This window comes from Girardinichthys multiradiatus, chromosome 7, assembly GCF_021462225.1.
Source record: "Girardinichthys multiradiatus isolate DD_20200921_A chromosome 7, DD_fGirMul_XY1, whole genome shotgun sequence".
NCBI classification, from domain to species: Eukaryota; Metazoa; Chordata; class Actinopteri; order Cyprinodontiformes; family Goodeidae; genus Girardinichthys; species Girardinichthys multiradiatus.
The window spans coordinates 41,144,900-41,169,013 of NC_061800.1; the positions used below are offsets into that span (position 1 = coordinate 41,144,900).

The following is a 24,114-nucleotide window of genomic DNA, read 5'->3' on the forward strand; positions in this document are numbered from 1 at the left end:
CACTCTGGGAACAGCCTATTCGTTCAGAAATTTCTTCTGTGTCTTACCCTCTTGCTTGAGGGTGTCAATAGTGGCCTTCTGGACAGCAGTCAGGTCGGCAGTCTTACCCATGATTGGGGTTTTGAGTGATGAACCAGGCTGGGAGTTTTAAAGGCCTCAGGAATCTTTTGCAGGTGTTTAGAGTTAACTCGTTGATTCAGATGATTAGGTTCATAGCTCGTTTAGAGACCCTTTTAATGATATGCTAATTTTGTGAGATAGGAATTTTGGGTTTTCATGAGCTGTATGCCAAAATCATCCGTATTAAGACAATAAAAGACCTGAAATATTTCAGTTAGTGTGCAATGAATCTAAAATATATGAATGTTAAATTTTCATCATGACATTATGGAAAATAATGAACTTTATCACAATATGCTAATATTTTGAGAAGGACCTGTAGATCAACCTAACTTGTAGGTATTTGCGCGTATTTTCAGTTTTATTTTGCTGATTTTATTTCGGTTGACTTATTTCAGTTTTCACTACATTGAAACAAAACTGAAAACAGGAAAAAATAAAATCCCATTTGTAAAAAAAAGATCAGCAAGAACTAAATATAACTAAATAAATACGGATGATCATCTTTATTGAAACACATTTATGAAAAGCTGGAAAGATGCTTAACGTTAAATCTGAGCAAATTGAACAAGGATCAATTCGTGTTGTTTAGATGGGTCAGAGCATGTTCAAAACAGCAGCTTCTATGTAATGTTCCCAGTCTGCAGTGGCCAATACGATTTAAGGAAAATAAAAATACACAATGCAACAATGGCAGAAGGCATAAACCGTAACCTTAAGAGAGCTTAATTTGATTCAGATTGAACTTCATTCTTTTTTTCGCTTGTGACATAATTCGCCAAAAATATAAATGTGTGCACGAAGAATATCTTTCTCTTTTCATGTGACAAACAAAAAAATGTGGTAATTGTGGGAAGCGTATTTAAATATTCACTCTGTTAAAAAGTGTGCACAGTTTCTCATCACCAAAGGTATGTTTGTTTTCATCAAAGTAAGAAATTTACTCTCATACAGTAGCAGCTATTCTGTGATTAAGTTTGTAAGTAACATAGACAGGATGCAGAGCTTGCCATGGCAGATGACATATGTAGTTTAATGTGTATTGATAAAATAAAATCCTTAGATCATTTAATAATAAACACTGAAAAAAAAAAACTTAATTGATGCTCAATCTTTCTCTTGGACTAATATATTTATGCAATATATGGTGTGCAGTTCTTTTCCTTACATGGTAAAAATAAAAGACAACAACTGAAAGGGTTGATGTTTAAATTTTGCAATACGATGTGTTGTGTTCTCAATGCTTTTGTTCGGAAATAAAAGCCGTTACAAGGATTGTAAGGATTTTCAACTTTATTTACTTTTTAAAACTTTACTTGTGAAGTCCTTAGTTTGTTCTAAATTCAGATTATTTTCCACAATAACCCTTCTCCTTTAAAAGTGCTTTTTTCTCAACTCCAGAAACCTCAGCTTTCAACATTATTTTGCTTTGGCCATTTCCCTTACGCATTCTGGCATTCCAACAATACTCAATAAAAGTGCAAAATAAGTAAAACAAAGATTTAGTCTGTCGTCTTTGGGTTTTTCTCCCTGATATTAAAGTGTCACTTATTTCAATATACAAGAATATTTGCACAACAAGCTGATCAAATCTTTATTTACAAAGCATGCAATGCTATATATTTATATATAGCATTGCATGCTATATATAAATTAATTATATTAATGATTATACTAATCATTAATATAATTAGTATATTAATGATTAGTTATGCTTTTTATTTTACATTCAAGAAAAAAGATAAACAATAATACTACGTGTTGCAAGCCCCACACAAATCTTTTTGTTTTGTTATGATTTTATAGACTTCAGTTACTCTGCCTGTTCACAGGAAACAGAACTGAAACCAAACAGAAGAAATATTGAACTATTTTGGGTCAGAAACTCAGAAATCTTACATTTCTTGGTTTTCAAAATCAAGATATAAAAACAACGGAAATAAAACAAATGTTTTATTTCCGATAACTATATAACTTTTCCCCAACTGCCTCGATCGCTTGATCGTTTTGTCTACAATCAAGTAATCCTGGTTGAGTCTCGTGGAAGAGAACATGAGCCTCCAGCACAATATTTGTGTACACTTCAGACCATTTTCTTCCTTCAGTTGAATAGTTGACATCTCTGGTGTGATGCATAAGAACCAGAATCACTGGTTTATCCGACGATGAGACTAAAACACAGGAGAAAACAGGATTTAATGGAGGTCTGGTTATTTTGTGTACATGTAAAGACTATAATTTCTCTGCTAAGTTTAATCATTAAGTTGTACCCAATGACAAACAGTAAAACACTGGAGAACATCTGAAAACTGGCAACATTCTGACGTGACACATTATAAGGAAACCATAATAGTATATGAACATTTGTGTTGAGAAGTATAGCAAAGTTTAAAAAAAGTGAGTAAATTAAAAAATTTTATTAATAGTTTTTTTATTTTTGTAAACTTAAATGCAATTAGCTTTCCTGCAAAACACTGAACTAATATTTAGTTGTAAAATCACTGTTTCTGAGGATTACTTCACATTGGTGTTAAATGGAGTCGTCTTCTGGCAACTGTGAACTGGTATTCCAGTCCAATATGGTTGGACTTTAATAAGCAGTTTCTTGGGTTTACCTCAGAATCATCATGTTGGACTAATGTCCAACGGTTGAGCTGGCCACTTGTTTATCTTGCTGGTCTAAAACCAATATTCTGCTTGCTTAATGGTGTTTTTGAGGTTGTTTTTTTCTTCTTCTGGGCATTCACTTTTCAGCATAAGAGAATGTGAGCACAACATAATGTGGACATAAAAAGAAACACCATAGTAGGAGAAACACCTGCATAGCGATATGCATGTGTTACTATGCCTCAAAGTGTCCTGTGGCTTGAATTCAGTGTTTGGGGATTGTACATGCCTGCCTGCCTACCTAACTCTAAAATCAGCCCTTAAAGTTTTTCTCAATTTCTCTTTAAACCACTTAATCCAAAAAAGGTTAAATAAAAACAATCAGACTTCTGTTCTATGAGTTAAAAACATTTCGCTCTACATGCAAAGGTATTTCTTGATTCAAACCTAGGAAGGGAGAAGTTCCAAGCTTTTAACCTGTTTGATATGTGCTGTCCTGCACATCTAAATTCACATGCATTGAATTAGTGCCGTTGTTGGCTTGGATCACTGAGAGATGTTTTGGTCACATGCAAGAAGGTGTGAATTGGTTTGAAACTGACTGGGTATCAGGCTTAATGCTGAACTGTATGTTTTTGAAAGCTGAAATCTGAGGCCTCATCCTTTGTTTAGAGTTGGGTTTTCCTCATTTTAAATAGAGGAGATCTGTGTTGAACAATATCTGAAAAAACAACAACATATATGTACAACCATCTTGAACATCTATTGCCTTTTTCCTGATATAAAGGCCACCTGCTTGACACCTGCATTTTTCAGAGTGAACAACCTCACAGTCAACACTACTCTTATTTTTAAAATACCTTTGGGATCTCTCATGGCTGATTCCACATCTGATCCAACGCGTGATTTGATTGGACAAAAGACAACGATGGCGTGAGAATCCTTTGGACTTTCTTCCTCCTGAAGTGTTGTGAAAAACATCTTGTTGCTGTTCTTCACCTTTTCCATTATTGCCTTATGAGCACCGAATGTCTCTCCAGTGAAGAACCAGCAGACCTTTACGCTGTACCACAGTCTAGATATATTCCGGAGTATCTCTATCAGATTTATTACAGAGAAAGATTTAAAAATTTTAGATCCATAACTGTTAAACATTTACACATTTAAAAACAAAAACAAAGACAATGAAATGACTCATCTGTTTGCTTTTATGATTACGATTTGTTTTCTTCCCAATAAGCAAAAAAACAAAACAAAAAACACATTTACTTATTTATATAGACTAAATTATTACAGTTTCATTGTTTCATTGGCTGGATTCAAAAATATTTACCAATTATTAAATTATGTGCTAACATACTCAAATATAAAATGATGCTAAAAAAGACCCTATAAATTATATCCCTTTGTTTAGATAGTAAAAAAGCATCATATGCCTAATTTTACTCTTAAGGGTATTTTCTTAAAAACTAAAATGTTTTCTTAGACTAACCCTGCCCAAGATTTCACTTCACTTGTCATGTTTTTGAGGACAAAGCAAATGTTCTTTATTAGAACTCCAAAGAAACTGATTGAAGCTTATCTTCAGGTGAAACTGCTTGTGAAGCAGCTCCCTGCAGCTTTTCTGTTTAGTTTGGGTTCCTTATGTCCATTTATGTTCTGATTCTTTCTCTCCGCTGCTGTAGGTTGATACTGGTTTGTTTCAAGCTCTAATCTCAATATCACAAGATGGAGAAACATTTTAGTTTCTTTACTGCCAAACTACTTACAGTAGAGATGTAATGGTCAGTGGTCGTTTATACCTGCGGTTCTGGCTGCTCTCTGTGTAACAGCTGTGTTTTCAGTTGAGGTTTGGGTTCAGGCAGATTCAGTTAATTGGAATTCCGTTTATTTATATAATACCAGATTACAGCAAAAATAATCTCAAGGCACTTTTCATACAGCTCCAACTCGTACACTTATACAGAAGCAATTCAGTCCAAATTAGTTCAAATAAATCCAGGTCATTCCATTGCAATGCACACATGGTCAGATTGTTGGTAAATTGTTGGTTTACAGTGAACGCACCTGCCTTTTCCTATTACCAGTGAATGTAGCATCAAAGGATGGTTAGTGTTTGACCTGCTTCTATAATGTTTTAATTTACTTGTTTATACCTGTTGCATAATAGACCACTGTTCTGTCTCTTTAAATTATCGACAATTGAGCTGTTGGCCCAGTAACCTGTATAACACGGTGAGGAGGGGGAGCCCGGTAATCTGTAAAGGGCAGAGTTTGTCATGCACTGCAGATGACTACAACAGGTCCCGATCGCGCTTGTGAGGTCATTTGTTTAGCGTTTTCTGTCTGATGATGTCTGTGAGTTATGTTGCTGCGTCTAATATATTCATTTTGTAACGGATTCAAACCGTCTGTATAGATATTTACACCTAGCATACATTTGGTATTTTAGCCCTCATGCTCACTCCAGCAAGCTGCATTCCACTTGTGAGAGACCCAAATTAGTTGGATGTTTGTTTACATGTTTAAATGTTTGCAGACGTTTTACACCATGGCAAGCGAAGCAAGGTTTATAGAGGTAAATTTGGAGCAAAACTATTGAATGAGAATTTGAAGCCACAGAGAGAAATGCTATAGGATCTTTGTAATTATAGAATATTTTCTGTATTTAACAATTACAAAAGCACAGTTACACCTCGTCAGTTTCTTAAGTACCAGTACACAAATTCCATTCTTTGAGTCACACATCTAAAACGTCTTAGGGTGTATGACACCAGGAAATACCTTTGGTCCACTTGTTTGGTCCGGACCAAAAGCGGACTTATTTTTGTTTTTGTTTGGTGCAGTTTGCTTTCACATTGTACATTTTGCAAGTGAACTATTACTTGTAAACAAAGCCACGCAAGTGACAATCGTTGCTCCCATTGGACAGAAATGATGGGGGCGGGACAGATCACAAACCTAAAAATTTTGGAAAACAACTGTAGAAGTGCTGCATGCAGCAACAGCATATTATTGCCGTTATTACAGCAGCAATATCACTGTGAGGGTGAAGAGCCGCTCATTTAACACAGATTTTGCAACATTCTATTAATAATTTTGGAACAGCGTCGGAGAATGCGTGCTGAATGCCAAAGGAGATGACGTGCTCTGCGTACCTTGTCCCAGAACATGCCGGTGTTGGAACATACAGCTTATTAGGTTTGATTTTATAACGACGTACACCTTTGCTACCAGCTATGGTGGCTTTTTAAGTCCAAAGAGACATACGTTTTCTGTAGTTGGTTCGGATCGGGGCCGGTTCATATTCAGACTATAAGCAAACTGCACCAGAGTCCTTTTTGAAGTGGACCGAGACCACCTCAATAAATGGGTCTCAGTCCGGTTGTTTGGTCCGGACCAGGGTTCGCTTGAGTGTATTCACACCTGCACAAAAGGTCCAGACCAAGGGGGTAAAAGGAACCCTGGTCCGTTTAAAGTGGACCAAAAGTGGCAGGTGTGAATACACCCTTACATTAACAGTCTTGCTCCAATTGCAAAATAAATAGTGCAAAACAAATTCACACATCTGTATTAACATCTTCCCACAAACAATTTGTGCCTAATGTAGTTTGTTTGCTATCACCAAATGCACTGGCCCTGGGCTTGGAGGTTTTCTTTGCATATAATAGCAGCTTATTTCCTGTGTTGCTGTGTTTGCTGACTTCTATTGCAGGCACCAGTGATGAACCCACTGAAGTAAAAATATAATGTGAAATTAAAAATCATTGTAAAGTACAGCCAGCAACATACAGCTGAACCTCAGTCACGGATGTAAGACAGAAACAAGTAGACCACCTTCTTCCAAAATAGCCCTATTAAGTGTTCTCATTAGCAAAGGTTGAAGGTCTATTTCCCAAATAATTTACTGTTAAGTACGCAGAGTTGCATAATCACTGAAGTAAACCGGTAGAGACTTACTCTTTTGATGACAAGACTGTTTTTATTGAACACATGCACTTATCATTTTGCATTTTAACAATTGTGTCCTTGCATGCAAGAAATTTTATAGTCTTTACATTTTAACATTGTGTGACGTGTAACTGTCTGAGTCAATCTGCAGAGAGTTTTTCTTTGATCCCAGGCAGATGCCAGCAGAGATGTGTGATTTGTGGACAGAAAGAATAATTGTTTTTCTTGGTGTTTAGAGAAGGAGGAAATGGTGGGAATTTGGAATTACTTCTACTTCAGCTTTGCATCCCAAAGCCGAATATGTCAACCCGTTGCATTTTACAAAATAAAATAATATTGTCATAAATAACTGTCCACCTTTTATGTAAAGATGACTTTTTTATAATAATAATAATAATGATTCTTTCTCTCCTCACACATTTTTGACAAGTTCTTCATCTCTTCAAAACAACACTATTGTTAAATATTTTCTGTAGCAAGTGTGTCTTTGCATTACTCCAGGATAAGACAGTTATGATCAACTGACCCTGTGTTTGCTGTTTTTTTGACATTTGCCCTTCCTTCATCCAGGCCAACTACTATTCCATCCGGAGTAGCACCTTGGAGTGGAGGATATCGGTGGATGAGCCCAACACAAGAATAAGCTTCTATATTAAAGATGTCTTCATAGCAGGAAACAAGCTCTAACACAAGCACTCCTCATCGCCTCAGTATGGAGGGAGGGCAGGGCTGTGAGGGGTCCGAGTTGATTCTGATCTCACAAGAGCTGCAATCTAAAAGTTGTCTGCAGTGGGTTGGAGGCATCACCTGCTAGCCAAAATGGGCAATTGTACTGATTTTGTCTTCCCTGCTTCATAAAACTGGACAGCTAATGTGAACAATTTTCACTCACAACCTGTCTGGAGCAGATAAAGGCATGGATGCAGATACATTTTCTCCAACTTAACACTTAAAAACTGAAGTGATTCAAATTCGGTACCTCACATCAGATTCAACAACAAAAAATTCTCAGCATTACCTTGTCTGGCCAGAACATTTCTTTTTTTTAGCACAGTTACCAATCTTGGTGTCAATTTTGATCCACAGCTCACATTGAAAACCATATTAAGCACATATACAAAATCTCATTCTTCCACCTCCAAAATATTGCTAAACTCTGGCCTTCACCCTCCCTCTCTGATGCAGAAAGGCACGTCCAAGCCTTTGTCTCCTCCAGACTTGACTATTGCTACACACGTCTCACTGGGATTCCTGGTAAGAACATACAGAGATTACAGTATGTTCGGATATGCATATGCGCTGCCAGGATCCTGATGAGAGTGTGAAAACATGAACATATCACCCCCATTCTCTGTTCCCTTCACTGGTGTCCCGCCTCTTCACGGATCATCTACAAAATCTCTCTGCTTATCTTCCAGTGCCTGCATGTTAATGCACCATCTTATTTAAAAGATCTTCTCACCCTTCACTGCCTCTCACGCGCTCTCAGTTCTTCCAACACTGACCTTTTGAACACTCCCAGGACTTGATCTCGCCCCATGGGAGATCGGGCCTTTTCCTGCGCCACCCCTGGGCGTTTATAACCTCAATACTTTATTTGTGTGTTTTATCTGCATTTAATGTCCTTGTTTTGAATGTATTAGTTGTTTTTCCTCTTTCTATCGACTGTAGCATTTGAGATTATTGTTGGAAATGTAAAGTGCATTAGAAATAAAACCTGTTATTATTAATAAAAATAACTAAATGGTGGAAATCTGTTTTATAAAACAGGAAGAGGGAGGGAGCTATGGAGGATTTTGATAACTTGTCATTACCCTGGGCAGCAAACTGGTAAAAAAGAAGGAAGTTTCAATAAATGTTTCTGTCACCATGGCTACAGCAGATGCCCCTCCATCAGTCTTTGCTGAAGATGTTGGGAGTCAGTGAGGGATTCTTTCCAGCAGCTACACAAATTGTCATCTGTGATTCAAAGAATGTGATTCTAAAACTGTATTAAAGTACTAAAGAAGTGTACTTGTTATGCTTTCATCCAAGTATTACAACAAATGACACCAATATTTCTGTCTCATTTCAATATATAAAATACATGCACTTTTGATTATAATGATTTGTAAACTGATTTAAGAGCGCTGCAAAACACTTAACTTAAAAATATACCACGTTAAATAACTATGTGATGTTTCCTAGTCTGTAGGTAATCAGGGATTGCCTAAACCCCATCTGACATGGCTTCTCATAGTTTTACATTAAACTACTGCTTGTGGACCTACCAAATATTTTTCCCAGCGATATTTGAGATGATGTCTAAACAGTAGCAATTTGCATTTATTGTAAGGTGACCGTCAATAGATAAGTGGAGGAATAGAAGCTACAGAACATGTTATCTCACATCTAACACACCCTGATAAGCGTAAATCAAGCAATAATTTAGACCTTTGTGGTCTTTTCATGCTCTTGACAGCACCAACAAAATTAGTGTTTGTATATTGATCAGGAGAACATAAGATTTACAATTATATTAATCTGTTCAAATTACGCAAAGTATCACCCTCTTTACAAAGGTTAAGGGAATCCTCACTGTTCTGTTGAATAGACAATAAAAATTCATCACACAATACTATTGGAACATTTTAATGTGCGCTGAATGGCTGACGTTTAGCTTCAGACTCCAGACACAACTACTGAATCATTGAGTCCCCATAGTCCTCAACATGGCGGTATTTGTATTTCTGGTGGGTGCATATTTCCTGAATCTGGAGCAGGCAGTGCCCTCTGGTGTACGGCCAATGAATTACCTTTAAGTCACAGATCATTTTGCTCCAATGTCTGCGGTACATTTAGGACAAAAGTGAAAGCAAACCAGAAAAAAGGTGCGACTTGTAAAGCAGCATTTGTTACTCGCAGCACCAGATTCATGCAATTGTATTCACTGAGTTGTGTTTGTCTTAAGGAAACAAATATGATACAGAACAGTTTGTGGGAAGATGTTAATACAAGTGTGTGAATTTGTTTTGCACCCTTTGTTTGGGTAAACTGGAGTCAAACTGTAAATGTGAGAGGTTGTCTATGTGTTACTCAAACAATACAATTTGTTTACTTGTAGTTAAGAAACTGAAGAGGTGTAACAGTTGTTTTGTATTTGTGAAAAGACTCTGTGATTTCAAATTCGCAGTTACAATGCACGGTTGTATAGTTTTGCCCCAGATTTACCTTTATATTGTTCTTAATTTTACTTTTGAGGAATTTTGCATGTTTTTATGTATAAAAGTGTTTGGTTTTATGGCTGAATGTAATTGTGGCATTCATCTCGTTTATTTGCCTTTATTTTGCATTTTATGACAGAATGTATGATAGTGTTCATGCATTCAGTTATGTTTAGAACCTTGTTCAGCAAACACAGTATGAGCATCCACTTATGTTTATTTTGTAGTTTTCACAGTACTAGATAGTGTTCTGAAGATGCAAGGATTATTCTCGATGCTTTGAAAAGGAGAAATAAATGTCTGCACTCATCAGAGACTCTCTTCTGGGATTATTTGATTACAAGGGCTGCTACATGTAGGCTGTGAAACTTTAAATGGTCTGAAATATAAACTTAGAAAACCAAAACAAAAGACTAATGGTCTAAGGTAGTTTTGTTTATAGTTCCTTTTATATAGTAACAAACAGTACAACATCACAACAGTTTTTCAAAGTCAGTCATTGGTTTTGATTTTGGTCTGCCACACCGTGATTTTTAATTGCCCCACGTTGCTTCTTTCAAGCTCCTCTAACCTTTGACTGACATGCCTTCAGTTGTTTTCTTCCCTTATTAAGGGACTAATTTCTTCTGACATGACAAATAGAACATAATCTCTACAACAGGCTGTTGTTGTAGTTACAATGTGTGAGCAATTAGTGCCATTGTTAAAATCAGTTTCCAGCCCTTTGCTAAGGCTGGTAATTGAAACAATACACTCACCGGCCACTTTATTTGGTACACCTGTCCAACTGTTCGTTAACACAAATTTCTAATCAGCCAATCACATGGCAGCAACTCAATGCATTTAGGCATGTAGACATGGTCAAGATGATCTGCTGCAGTTCAAACCGAGCATCAGAATGGGGAAGAAAGGTGATTTAAGTGACTTTGAACGTGGCATAGTTGTTGGAGCCAGATGGACTGGTCTGAGTATTTCAGAAACCGCTGATCTACAGGGATTTTCACACACTACTATCTCTAGGGTTTACAGAGAATGGTCTGAAAAAGAGAAAATATCCAGTGAATGGCAGTTCTGTGGGCGCAAATGCCTTGTTGATGTCAGAGGTCAGAGGAGAATGGCCAGACTGGTTCGAGCTGATAGAAAGGCAACAGTAACTCAAATAACCACTCGATACAACCAAGGCATGCAGAAGAGCATCTCTAAACGCACAACACATCGAACCTTGAGGCAGATGGGTTACAGCAGCAAACGTTTTTTGGTCTGATGAGTCTCAATTTCTGCTGCGACATTCGGATGGTAGGGTCAGAATTTGGCATCAACAACATGAAACCATGGATCAATCCTGCCTTGTATCAATGGTTCAGGCTGGTGGTGTAATGGTGTGGGGGATATTTTCTTGCCACACTTTGGACCCCTTAGTTTCAACTGAGCATTGTGTCAATGCCACAGCCTACCTGAGTATTGTTGCTGACCATGTCCATCCCTTTATGACCACAGTGTACCCATCTTCTGATGGTTACTTCCAGCAGGATAACGTGCCATGTCATAACACACAAATCATCCCAGACTGGTTTCTTGAACTTAAAAATGAGTTTACTGTACTCAAATGGCCTCCACAGTCACCAGATCTCAATCCAATAGAGCACATTTGGGATGGTGGTGGAACGGGAGATCCGCATCATGGATGTGCAGCTGACAAATCTGCAGCATCTGTGTGATGCTATCATGTCATTATGGACCAAACTCTCTGAGGAATGTTTCCAGTACCTTGTTGAATCTATGCCACGAAGGATTAAGGCAGTTCTGAAAGCAAAAGGCGGTCCAACCCAGTACTAGCAAGGTGTACCTAATAAAGTGGCCGGTGAGTGCATTTCTACCATGCAGTTGACTTGGAGTAGTTAAATGCTGTCTCACACTGACTTATCCTGACACTTTCTTGCTCTCTGGCTGCAACCTTTTGTTTCACAAACATCTGCACACTGAATAAAGAAGTGACCAAAAAATAAGTTGTATGTCTTTATTATTTCCTTCTCTCTCCACCCTTTGAATTAAATACAGAGCTATAATTGGATCCCTGCTGTCCTTACGAGGGTTTCTTAAGCTGACTCATGTTTTCAAGCTTTTTTCATGAGCCGTTTCCGGTCCAGCTGCCGACATTACCTCAATACGTCAATGAACATAAATTAAACTCATTGAAAAATATCAATGCCTTTAAAAAGCAAAGCAGGGATTTTATTTTTCAGAAGATAGCTAAAAGAGCTATGGTTGAGTGACCGTAATATCTTGTTTCTCTTAGATTGCAATGGAGCTGATTTTATTTTCAGCGTATCTGCTGCTTTTGTGTGTTGCAAAATGTAAGCTCGATAGCAGCGTGTTGCATGATCACTTACTAATTTAGCTACAGTTTCCTATTTTTACTCGTACTCGTCGTCTTCCGCTTATCCGGGACCGGGTCGCGGGGGCAGCAGACTCAGCAGAGACACCCAGACGTCCCTCTCCCTAGACACCTCCTCCAGCTCCTCCGGGGTGAGCCCAAGGTGTTCCCAGGCCAGCCAAGAGACATAGTCCCTCCAGCGTATCCAGGGCCGTCCCGAGGAAGGCGTCCAGGAGGCATCCGGTATAGATGCCCGAGCCACCTCAACTGGTTCCTCTCGATGTGGAGGAGCAGCGGCTCTACTCCGAGCCCCTCCCGGATGGCCGAGCTCCTCACCCTATCTCTAAGGGAGTGCCCGGCCACCCTACGGAAGAAGCTCATTTCAGCCGCTTGTATCCGGGATCTTGTTCTTTCGGTCATGACCCAAAGTTCATGGCCATAGGTGAGGGTAGGAACGTAGACCGACCGGTAAATCGAGAGCTTTGCTTTTCGGCTCAGCTCTCTCTTCACCACACCTTCCTATTTTTTCCTATTTTTATTTATTTAAAATTTTTTACACACCGTGCTGCTCCTTCATGCATGTCTGCTATTTGGGTCCAACTCCAAGAACCACACCAGGACAAAAAACAACAACATAATAATAATAATGATAATAATGACAGCTCTTGAACTGTTCAGACACTTTCAAAACTTTTTCTCAACTTATGTCAGTTAAAAACAGCGTAATTCTAAACTAAATATTTATGAATAATTTTAGGTTATTTAACTCTATTTTACTCTATCTGAAAATTGAAAAAAGCACCAGTTATAACCAGGAGAATGGAAGAAAAACAAAAATGAATTCCACTGAAAAACTGTAGACCTGATCAGAGACTCACCAATACATCTATTTGGCTTGCTGTGCTCGTACTCTTCTGTCTCCTCGTTTGAATTCACACCTAAAATGTGGAAACAGGGGAGGCATTGACACAGCTGTAAAAACATCTGGAATCAGGTGTGGGGTTGGGGATTTTAGACGCTGGGTTTCAACAAGAAGTGCAACCACTGCACATGGATAAAGCTTTGTGATGAAACAGTGAGACGGAGTGCCGACTTTAAGGGTTCAACGTATACAGTAATATGTGATTTGACCCCCCCTAAATTGCCAACTGCTGCTCTGTTATGGTTCCTGACTTGAAAAATTTAATCTGCAGTCAAAACATAAAGATGGTTCTGAACAGAACGCTAGTTTGTTTAGCAGGACCAATAATTTATCATGAGTATCTTCCAGAAAGCCGTTATGTGAAAAGTCTGGGCATATTAAGCCTAAATTAAGGAGAACTCAGGGTTTTCAGTTCAAGAGAGAGGGCTAAGTCTCAAGATAATGTACTCACTTGTAGGTTGTTGTTTTTTTATAAACCAGGAGTTTCTTCTTGTCTCCACCTACCTAAAAGAGCTGTCTCTCAGGACTTTTTAATTAATTTCTCATTATTTTATACTTTTCTTGCACCACCCCTTCTACTTTGGTTTTCCATTTTGTGTCCTTCTTATTCACCTGTACTGAGACAATGAAAACAAGAGTAATTTAGGAGTGTTGTGCCCAGCAATGGGATGAAACATGAGCCCCTTTTCCACCGAAACCCCTGGATTTAAAGTCCCTAGATTTGATTTACCCCAATAATATGAATCCCTCAGAATTCTACAGTTTATTTTTCCATTGCCTAGAGAGGCCCTGGACCATTTATTTAAACCAGCCCAATGAGGTATGGGGAGGTTGTGAAGAAAACTGCAATACACATTCATTCCAGCAGATGGCATTACTTTTACTCCTTTAAAGACTATTAGCTACTAATAAGTATTTTTTTTTTTGTTTGAACTGATAAATAATAGATGATGAGCAGCTTTAGAGTTATACAGTTAAATAATTTCTTCCAATATTTCTTAAATTGTATTTGATCCATAAACAGGAAAACGTTTAATAATTATTTTACATGTAATTTTTTACCGACCTGCATCTGGCCAGAGTTGTTGCTTTACAACGGCATGATTCATTTACAAAAACTACTAAATACTGATTAACAAACTTATTTTTCTTTTATTATCATCATGTAAACTCATATGAGATAATTACTGAAGATGTTTTTAGTTAAAAAATTGTTTATTAGAATAATAAAAAAAAAGATAGTCAGTAGGGAAGTACAGATAATTGATACATTGACTGTATAATCATAACCAAGTATTTATATTAAGTAGAAGATGCGTAGACAGTGGAGTAGATGATGACAGGATCAATGGGAGCTTGTGGGAAAATGCATCCAAACCTGGAACTGTGATCTCTCCCCCTGCAGAGCTGTCTGCATAAAACTATGAAAAAATTTAATTGTTCTGATCATCAGCAACTCATCAAAATATTTGTCTTACAGAACTGTGGCAAAATAGTTTATAATTAGAATCAGAATCAGAATCAGAATCAGATCAGAATCAGAAAAGCTTTATTGCCAAGTACGTTTTTGGACATACAAGGAATTTGTTTTGGCGTAGTCGGTGCAATACAGTACAAATTAAACAGTACAAACATATCTACAATATAATATAAATATAAGTGCACAGTTTTAAGTGAGTGAGAGTAAATATAGAGCAGTATAAGATGCAAGAGCAATACAACAGTGCAGGTGATCATTGTGCAAGTAAAGCAGTGCAAGTAAGCAGGAGTCCAAGCTGAGCGTTAATGTAACGCATAGAGTTACAGGTTACAGGTGTCCTGTCAGCAAAAAAAAGGGGGGTGTGGGGGAAAGGGAGAGTGTCAGGGTGGTTTCCGGGCTTTGTTAACAAGGCTGGTGGCAGATGAGAAAAAACTGTTCTTGTGGCGTGAGGTTTTGGTCCGGATGGACCGCAGCCTCCTGCCAGAGGGGAGAGTCTCAAAGAGTCTGTGACCAGGGTGGGAGGGATCAGCCAGAATCTTCCCGGCCCGCTTCAGGGTCCTGGAGGTGTACAGTTCCTGGAGCGACAGTAGACTGCAGCCAATCACCTTCTCAGCAGACCGAATGACACGCTGCGGCCTGCCCTTATCCTTGGCTGTAGCAGCGGCGTACCAGATGGTGATGGAGGAGGTGAGGATGGACTCAATGATGGCTGTGTAGAAGTGCACCATCATAGTCTTTGGCAGGTTGAATTTCTTCAGCTGCCGCAGGAAGAACATCCTCTGCTGGGCTTTCTTGATGAGGGAGCTGATGTTTGGCTCCCACTTGAGATCCTGGGAGATGATGGTTCCCAGGAAGCGGAAAGATTCCACAGTGTCAATTGTGGAGTCACAGAGGGTGATGGGGGCAGGTGGGGCTGGGTTCTGCCTGAAGTTCACAACCATCTCCACTGTCTTTAGAGCGTTGAGCTCAAGGCTGTTCTGGCTGCACCAGTCCAACAGATGGTCCACCTCCCCTCTGTATGCGGACTCGTCACCATCAGAGATGAGTCCGATCAGGGTGGTGTCGTCCGCAAACTTCAGAAGCTTGACAGACTGGTGACTGGAGGTGCAGCTGTTGGTGTACAGGGAGAAGAGCAGAGGAGAGAGAACACAGCCTTGGGGGGAACCGGTGCTGATGGTCAGGGAGTCAGAGACGTGCTTCCCCAGCCTCACGCGCTGCTTCCTGTCAGACAGGAAGTCAGTGATCCACCTGCAGGTGGAGTCGGGCACACTCAGCTGGGAGAGCTTCTCCTGTAGCAGAACTGGGACGATGGTGTTGAAGGCAGAGCTGAAATCCACAAACAGGATCCTGGCGTAGGTTCCTGTGGAGTCCAGGTGCCGGAGGATGAAGTGAAGGGCTAGGTTGACTGCATCATCTACAGACCTGTTGGCTCTGTAGGCAAACTGCAGGGGGTCCAGGAGGGGGTCGGTGATGTCTTTTAGGTGTGAGAGCACAAGGCGCTCAAAGGACTTCATCACCACAGAGGTCAGGGCGACGGGTCTGAAGTCATTAAGCCCTTATTATAACTTAAACTTAATAACTTATAATGTCACAAATGTCCAGTGAAAAATATTCCTTTTTATTTTCTGGTATTTGTATTTATTCACTACATACCTACTAAATGTTTTATATTCACTTTCTGCTGCCACAAAGATAATAGGTAGCCGGAAATCTCAGAGTGCCGGGCCGAGATCAGGCGGCGGTCAGTGAGGAAGTCCCAGTCGAACCTCTGGGTTAGTTTAAATTAAATCATCTTTATTGGTCATTGCACATGTACATTACAGTGAAATTTGTCCTCTGCATTTAACCCATCCCTTATAGGGAGCAGTGGGCTGCCATTATGCGGCACCCAGGGAGCATTCTGGGGCTAAGTGTCTTGCTCAGGGACCCAGAGTGGTAATCTGTGGGATACGAACCCGGCCCCTTGTGTCCCCTCTGGAACGCAAACCTCCTGTTCTAACCACTAGGTCCCCACTCCAGCCTGTCCAGCCTGTAAGCGGAGCCTGCTGCTCCGAAAACTCAGAAAAACATTTCAAAGTAGGCTCATTCTTGATGAATTGACTGGACAGAGGAAGTTTGGTTTGGTCACTTTCTCACTTAAAAACATCTTTAAAATACTTTTTGCGACAAATTAATGGCATAAAAAGGATTAATTTGTATACTAACCTGTGCCTTTACTGAACTTGCTGGTGCCATGTCTCGCTGCACACATTCTGCTGAAAAGACCTACTTGAGTGTAGGACCATTTACCCAGTAATAGTAAAGCCCCAGGAAAAGGAAATTACCCGACCTGGGCTTTACAAAGCCTAGGGCCGGTCAAAAGCCTGGGGCTTTCTACAAGCAATGGAAAAGAGGCTATGGACTGAAATGTACACAAAGAGACTGGTAAGAACTCTGAATCCCATACTGCACAGCATTAATCTCTTCTGTTAGGTCAGTCCAGGAAGGAGAAGTCACAGCTGGCATCCCTGTGATGTCATGGAGCCACTAGCAAAACACTTCTCCCAGCCACACCTTGTTCTTATTGACCCGAGACAGTGCAGCTGGTCTCCATCGTGAGCTAGCGCTCATAAGGTTTTGAAATTCGCTTGCCAGTAAGACTCTACTTTGGAGAATTCTTCGATCCAGAGTTGACTATGATTTGATGTTCGTGTACCCGTCGATCAAGGACAACCAAAGTTAACCCTTTAAAATCAAACACATTGCTGATGACACATTTTTCTATGTGAACATTGCATTACTGTAACTCCATGACGGTTTGTGCAATCCGAAAAATCTTAACGCCTTTTGAAGGCAGATAATTTGCGCTTTACCATCAATGTCATGGTATTACCGTAATATAACTCCCACCTCTGCAGGAACCCGCACATTTGCCTCTTTGTTCCCCCCTCCCCTACCCATAAACATTGCTGAGAGAAGAGGAGAAAGATGGAAACAAAGCTGAGAAACAGAGCAGAGGGCGATAAAAATTATAAAATACATCTGAAAGACAGTTTTCAGCTGTAGTAAAACCACCACAGAGGTTTATTGAAGGTTTTGTGAGCGAAGGAGTGGCTAAAGGAGCAACTTCTTGTAAAGAAAGGTAAAGTTTTACCTTTTGAATATTAGTGCTGAATTTCTGTATAGGTGAAGCTATATAGTATTTAGACCATATGTCGTTTTCAAGCCCTACACGGGCAGGTCCAAAATGGCATCAAGGAAGGGGCTGTCTTTTGACGTTGTAACTGGGCTGTGCAACAAGCATTACCTGGGCTCTGGGTATACACAGACAATTTTTACACCAGTCCACTCATCTTCCAGCACCTGAAACAGCAGGGATTTGGAGCTTGTGGGGCATACAGGCAGGGAAGAGTTGTTTTCCATAACACCCAAGAAAAAGCCCTTACCAAAAGATCTCATTGAGGTAGTATGCGGTGGATCAAGGACAGTGATCTTATGTTTGTGAAGTGGCTGGGCACCAGGTGACGTTTCATGTGCTCCACCATCCATCCTGTGTTTAGTGGGGACACAGTGCATTGCTGGCAAACACCTGATGGGGTACAAAATAAGGTCTCTGTGCAACCAGGCTCACTGGAATGACGGAGTACAACAAATACATGGGAGGAGTTGACATGTCAGACCAGAAGAATGGGACAAATTCAGTCCACTGGAAAACCTGGAGGTGGTCCACCACTGTGTTCCAGCATCTGGTTGATATTGCTGTGACAGATTCCTTCGTCATCCACAAAGATCAATGTGCCAGCATGCAGCAAAAGCCAAAGACCCGTCAGCGTTTCCAAAAGGAGTTTCTGCACGCCTCCCTGGAGTTACTTTACAAATCAAATCCCCCAAAAAAGGTTATAAACACCTACCTGCCCCCACCTGCAGTGATCAGTCCAAATCTTAGAGAGCCAGCATGGGAAGACGGCCCTGCAAACTCTGACCCAGGAGCACTAGCTGGAAGTGCGAGGAGTGTGATGCAGCTGTAACTGGTTGTACCACCAGGACTCAGACGTTTGAAGGGAGACAGACTTGGGGGGTTAAAAACGTCTGTAAATAGTCTGTAAACAGTTTCCTCTGTTTCTTTGTTTTTGCACAAACAAGAGACAAGGTCTCAAAAACGTTTGCAAATATTGTTTTATTCAGTTGAATAAAAGCCTTTATTCAACTAAGCCTTTAACACCTAACCCAAAAAATGTCTAGCGCTCATGCTAAAAGGGTAATTAAGACAAGCAGTCTTAAACCTTTCTTTCTGAGCTTCTGCAGAAAATAAATCTAAGCCAAAGGTTCACTCAGAAGAGACGGTGTCTATAATCACGTCAAGTGAAGCGGCTTCACTAACTGCTACTGCTAGCGCCAGGCAGGTCAAATATTTACATCCGACTCGTCGACATCTAACAAGAGTTAATAGATGTGCCTCGTCACCATTTTAGCATTCCAATACCGCATGTGATGGCTAATTAAAACATTCATACATTAATTGTCCAAAATATTATTGATTTCTAATCTAGCAAATAATATTTCCTAAAATATTATTTTACTGAAATAAAGATGGATAATTGAACAACATTAAGAATCAACTATTCAAAAGGTTATTGTTTTCTAATTCAGCAATTTACTCTTTTAAATATCATTTTATTAAAACAATGTTTAATGTGGTGCAAGGGTGAAAACGCCTCAACGCAACCCGTGACCTGGTTTGACTCCCGGTCCAGGCACATTTGCTCCATGTCTTCCACCTCTCTGCATCCCTTTCCTGCCGACCTGCTGAGACAATAAATGCCACTAGCGCAGCAAAAAAAAAAAAAAAGTTTTATCTACTCTTCTGATTTGCATTGTGAGTTGGTTGTTTGAACATATACCAATTGTTCTTAATTAGTTCTAAAACTAATTTCATCTCACTTACAAATTCCTCAAAAATAAACCTTGGCTCTCAAAAAGAAATAACACTGAACTATGATGACATTGCATCATTTTATTAGTTATGGTTTTCAAAAATGTTATTTTTTCCCTTTTTCTTTCATTTGCACATAGTTCATTAGTTTATTCTTTAAGGTTTGCTTGGTAGTCTGTAGTTGAATTGTTTCTAGCCCAGTCAAAGAGTTTGTTATTGAGTTTAATTGTTTCTGTTAATAAATTCTTATATTTTGGAGAGAAGTTGCTGTGAATGTATTCCATATATGTGCAGAACTTGCTGCCAGTGCTTGGATCCCTCTTTCATCTGTTGTTCTAATGCCACCTCCATATTGGGCTGGTATTTCCAGGTCAAACTTGACAGACTGAAAGTTATTTAATAAAATATTATTAATTAACAACAATTAATAACAATAGGAGACAGGACAAGGAGTGGAGAAAAACATGCGATGAAGAAGAAGGGGGTTAAGAGATGTGATTTGGTCATCCCAACATCAAAAAATGATCAAATGAGATGTTTATGGATGGGTTGGTTGAAATAAAAAAAATGTATATGGCTAAAACTGCATCTACTATCCCAGATTATCAGTCTGACCCTGCTTCCATCACAATACTGCACCTTTGGTTTAGTATCCAATCAAAAGGTTCTACATTCTTATCGTTGACGTTTTCTAGAGTAGATTTATTTGGAAGTAAAGATGTTAAATGCAGCTGTGAAGAGAGAGAGGTAGGCTCCTCTGAATGCAGACAAATGTATGACAGAAAATATAATAACTTATTGCTTGCAACTCAGTTTTGAGTTTTACAAAAGTTAAAACTTTGATTGGACATAGATATTTCTTTTTATCAAAAGGCTCTGTGACACAAGTGGTTTGAAAGTCTCATGTTTGCCTAAAATAAAACCCCGGAACAAACCACACACATTCCCATCCCTGGATAGTCATCAGTTTGATAATTAGTCTTAAATTGCCCTTATTTATGACTGTGTTCATGTATCGTTGTTTCTCTGGATTTAAGCTTCGATGGACTGGTGACTTGTCCAGGGTGTACCCCACCTCTAACCAAATGAGAAAGATACCCCCATGACCCTGTAAGGATAAGTGGGGTTGGACAATGGGTAGAATAGATGGATATTTGACCATTGCCCTAAAATGTTCAGTTTTAATGTTCATTAGTGTTTTTAACAGATTTCAGTTTAGATTTATGTGCTATTCCTCCTGACTGTGTTATCCATCAGAGTATTGATCGTTGAGCTCACTTTCTGTTCATCTGTTTGTTAGCCTGTTCAAATAGCTTGCAAATACTATTTGTTTAATGTAACAAAAACACAAAATACCTCCTGCCTATCTTTTCCTGCTTCTCCTTCTATTAGACTCTGTAAACTAATAGCTGAAGCTATTAGTCAATCCTCAACTAGAGAAAATTTGTTTAAACGTATTTTATTCATTACTTGGATTGATTATTGTGAGAAGGAGTGGTTGAGAGAGGTTTATTGACCTTTTAAATATTTGACAGTTTCAAAACCTGCAGATTGCTTAAGCTGCTTTATTTTAAGATTGAAAACAACACATGTTATAACTACATAAATGGCAGAGGAATAAAAAGAAATCCAGAGACTCACAGACAAATTCTTCGCTCTTATGATCCTCTAAGTCTTCTTTAGCAAGGTGGACCTCCTTCGCTTTTTCTCGTTCTTCTTTTGTGAAGGTCCTGTCATTATGGGGCGGTTTCTCCTTGTCCTCAACCATCGTTGAACCTTTCTGTGGCACAGTGTCATTGTTCACTGTAACAGATGAGAAGTAAACACAGCAGTTAAAGCACTTTGAAACAGGGACAGATGGTGTGTGGAACAGGGTAGGCTTAAATAAGAGGTGTGACAGCTTTGGACAGGTAAAACCCTCTGTGATCAAACAGAGAGAGCAATTCTCTATCTTCACATACAAAAGAAGGTAGAGATCTGAATGAAATGTTCTTTTATGGAGTTTCACCCCATTCCCAAAAACCATCACCAAAAGCAGGTTTTTCTATTCACTCATTTCAGTGTCAGTTTTCTACATGCAGCTTATCTGAGTGTAAATAATAGCAGTTTTATTGTTTTTTTTTTGTTTGTTTTTTTATGTCTGGAGCGATAACTATTGCTCTAGATATCACAAAACAATAAAATTAATTCATCAACAAACCCCTGAAAAAATGTGTTTCACATATTCTCACAAGGAAATATGACAGAAATGCTGTTCTGGGAGTGTGAATAATTTATCTCACATGGATAAAGATACAAGACCGAATTTGGTGATAAAATCACGTTATTCTTTTTGGTTATGTTGTTCTTCTCTAAATAGAAAGCGTAAAAAACAGTGCTTCATTATTCCCTGGGAGGCTGTAGGGAAAACTGTACATTGAGTTGAACGCAGATGTTCAGCTGAGCTAAAATAGTATGAATGTGAATATATGCTTGTCTGTGTGGTCTGAGCAGTCAAGCCCTTGGGTCGCTTCTCCATGAAAGGCTGAACTGATGCATAGCTTGGCAGAATTAAATTAATAACATATTTTATACAAAATAAAAGTGTGGTTAAGAGAAAATGATTCACTGTGGGTATTGTACGTTTGGGGTGATAGTTCTTCTCCATAAATACTGTTTTGCACGTAGGACAAAAAGTTCAGTTTTGGTCTCTGACCAGAGAACCTTGTTCCACCTGTTTCTCTGTCCTCTGCGAGGCTTGTTGCAAATAATAAAAGGGAGTCCATACGGCTTTTTGAGCAGTTTAACAATCTTACCACTCTTCTATAAAGAGCAAATTTGTAGAGGGTACAACTAATATTTTTCATTGGCCATAGATTCTTCCACTTGAGCTGTGGATCTTTGAATTTCCTCCAGAGTTACCACGGGCCTTTTGGCTACTTCCCTCATGCTCTCCTTGCCCAGCCTTTTTGTTTAGGTGAACAGCCATATGTTGGTAGGTTTGCGGTACCTGATGTTCAGGTACAGCACAACTGCAAATTGTGCTGAACAGCAAGTTCAGGTACAGCATTGAACGTGCTGTTCTGTGAGATGTTCACAGAACATCTGAGCGAAGTTCAAAGCTCAGGGTTTTGATTTATAAGCTAATCCTAAACATTTCCACAGCGTTATGCTTGCTGTGTTCCTTGGTCTCCATGATGTCTTTGTTTTCTAATGTTCTATGAAAAACATCTAAGGCCTTCACAGAGCAGCTGGAGTCTTATGGAAATTAAATTATACCCAATTGGGTTACATATGATATTTAAGGGACTTCTGAAGACAATTATTCTAACTGGTTTTTAACAGGATAAAACTAAGGTTTGCTCTAGAAATGTTCTGGACAGATGATCTACAAATGTAGGTAAATGGTTTAACAATACAGTTAATAGTTTCTTTTTATAAAAACATTAATCCTATCACTTTCAAAAGTTATTTTAGTTTTGCTTTACCTTACTATAGTTAGAATTTCATATTCACTTATATCTCCAAGAAACAATGACTGTAGTAATCTGCTACCACCCTGTGCAACCTCTTATTATTTCTCTTGATAGAAGTAGCCAGACCTGGTCCTGTAAGGATTTAAATTCATTCACCACCTTATTGTTATCATTCAAGACTGTTTCTCCATTAAGGAAAAACATTTTTGGACAAAAAGCATACTGAGACCTAGGTCTTACAAAACCATCCAACATTCAAAAGTTCATATCATCATTGCTCTCTCTCAACCTTAAATTGTTCTAATCTTTCTTAGCTTGTCTTATTAATGAATGAATATGTGTCTTGTATTTTATTTCAGTTTATTTGGAAGTCTAACAAAATCTCTACATAATTTATGCGGATTCTTACAAGATGTTAGCAGTCCATTGGCCAATTAGGGTTTGATATTTTTATTTTTATGACACACCAATAGGGAGTTCTTTTCATATCTTTTCTCTAACAGGTCATCAAAGAATTGCATTATTGTTTCATCTGAGCTTGTTTGAACAGGCTTTGTTTATCATCTGTTTTATTTAAAATAACTAAACTGAATAAATGTAGAAATATGTTTTAAATGCATCTGAAGAATAATCCTGTCAATACTTCCCACATGGATTTTAACTATACACACACACACAGAAAAAATACCGCAAACATAAAGCTGGAAAACATAAGCAAGATAAGATTACCTGAAGAGCTCAAGGTGTTCTGATGTTCTGGTTGTTCCATTTTTCTGGAGTTCTGCAGCATCACCGACACTGACTGAGTCTTTATATAAACACCTCCCAACACCCACTGATCATGTGACTTACAGTAAACTCTGCAGCTTTGCTGAACAACAGCATCTACTTTCACTTTCAGACTTGCAGGGTGGATGGGGTTCAGTGTGTGAGAGGTTCAATCTAACTCACTGAGAACTGATCGGACTCACTTTTGAAGAGATGTTAAAGAGATTTGACGGATCAGCCAAGATGTCTGCTGAACTCACTGTGTTAATGAGGGTTCTTATATTGTTCTTACCCCTAGAAATGATTGATTTAAATAAATATT

General features: G+C 38.9%; 1 protein-coding gene across 1 annotated transcript; it reads right to left on the minus strand.

Annotated features, from left to right (window-relative positions):
• Window positions 1-1,401: 1,401 nt before the first annotated feature.
• LOC124871044 lies at window positions 1,402-23,855 on the minus strand. Its single transcript, XM_047369973.1, has 5 exons — window positions 23,754-23,855; window positions 21,211-21,372; window positions 13,134-13,193; window positions 3,588-3,824; window positions 1,402-2,291 (listed from the first exon to the last, which is right to left on the minus strand). The coding sequence occupies exons 1-5, from the start codon at window positions 23,812-23,814 to the stop codon at window positions 2,074-2,076; spliced, it is 738 nt and encodes a 245-aa protein (XP_047225929.1). The 5' UTR covers window positions 23,815-23,855; the 3' UTR covers window positions 1,402-2,073.
• Between the last annotated feature and the right edge of the window lie 259 nt (window positions 23,856-24,114).

What these genes read in the sequence shown, in the direction of transcription:
- LOC124871044 (XM_047369973.1), bottom strand. Translation starts at nt 23,814, where the DNA reads ATGCTGCAGAACTCCAGAAAAATGGAACAACCAGAACATCAGAACACC. An exon ending in TAAGAGCGAAGAATTTGTCT is followed by an intron (nt 13,194 to 21,210) that starts GTGAGTCTCTGG and finishes TCCACATTTTAG; the next exon opens with GTGTGAATTCAAACGAGGAG. An exon ending in AGCCATGAGAGATCCCAAAG is followed by an intron (nt 2,292 to 3,587) that starts GTATTTTAAAAA and finishes CCTGTGTTTTAG; the next exon opens with TCTCATCGTCGGATAAACCA.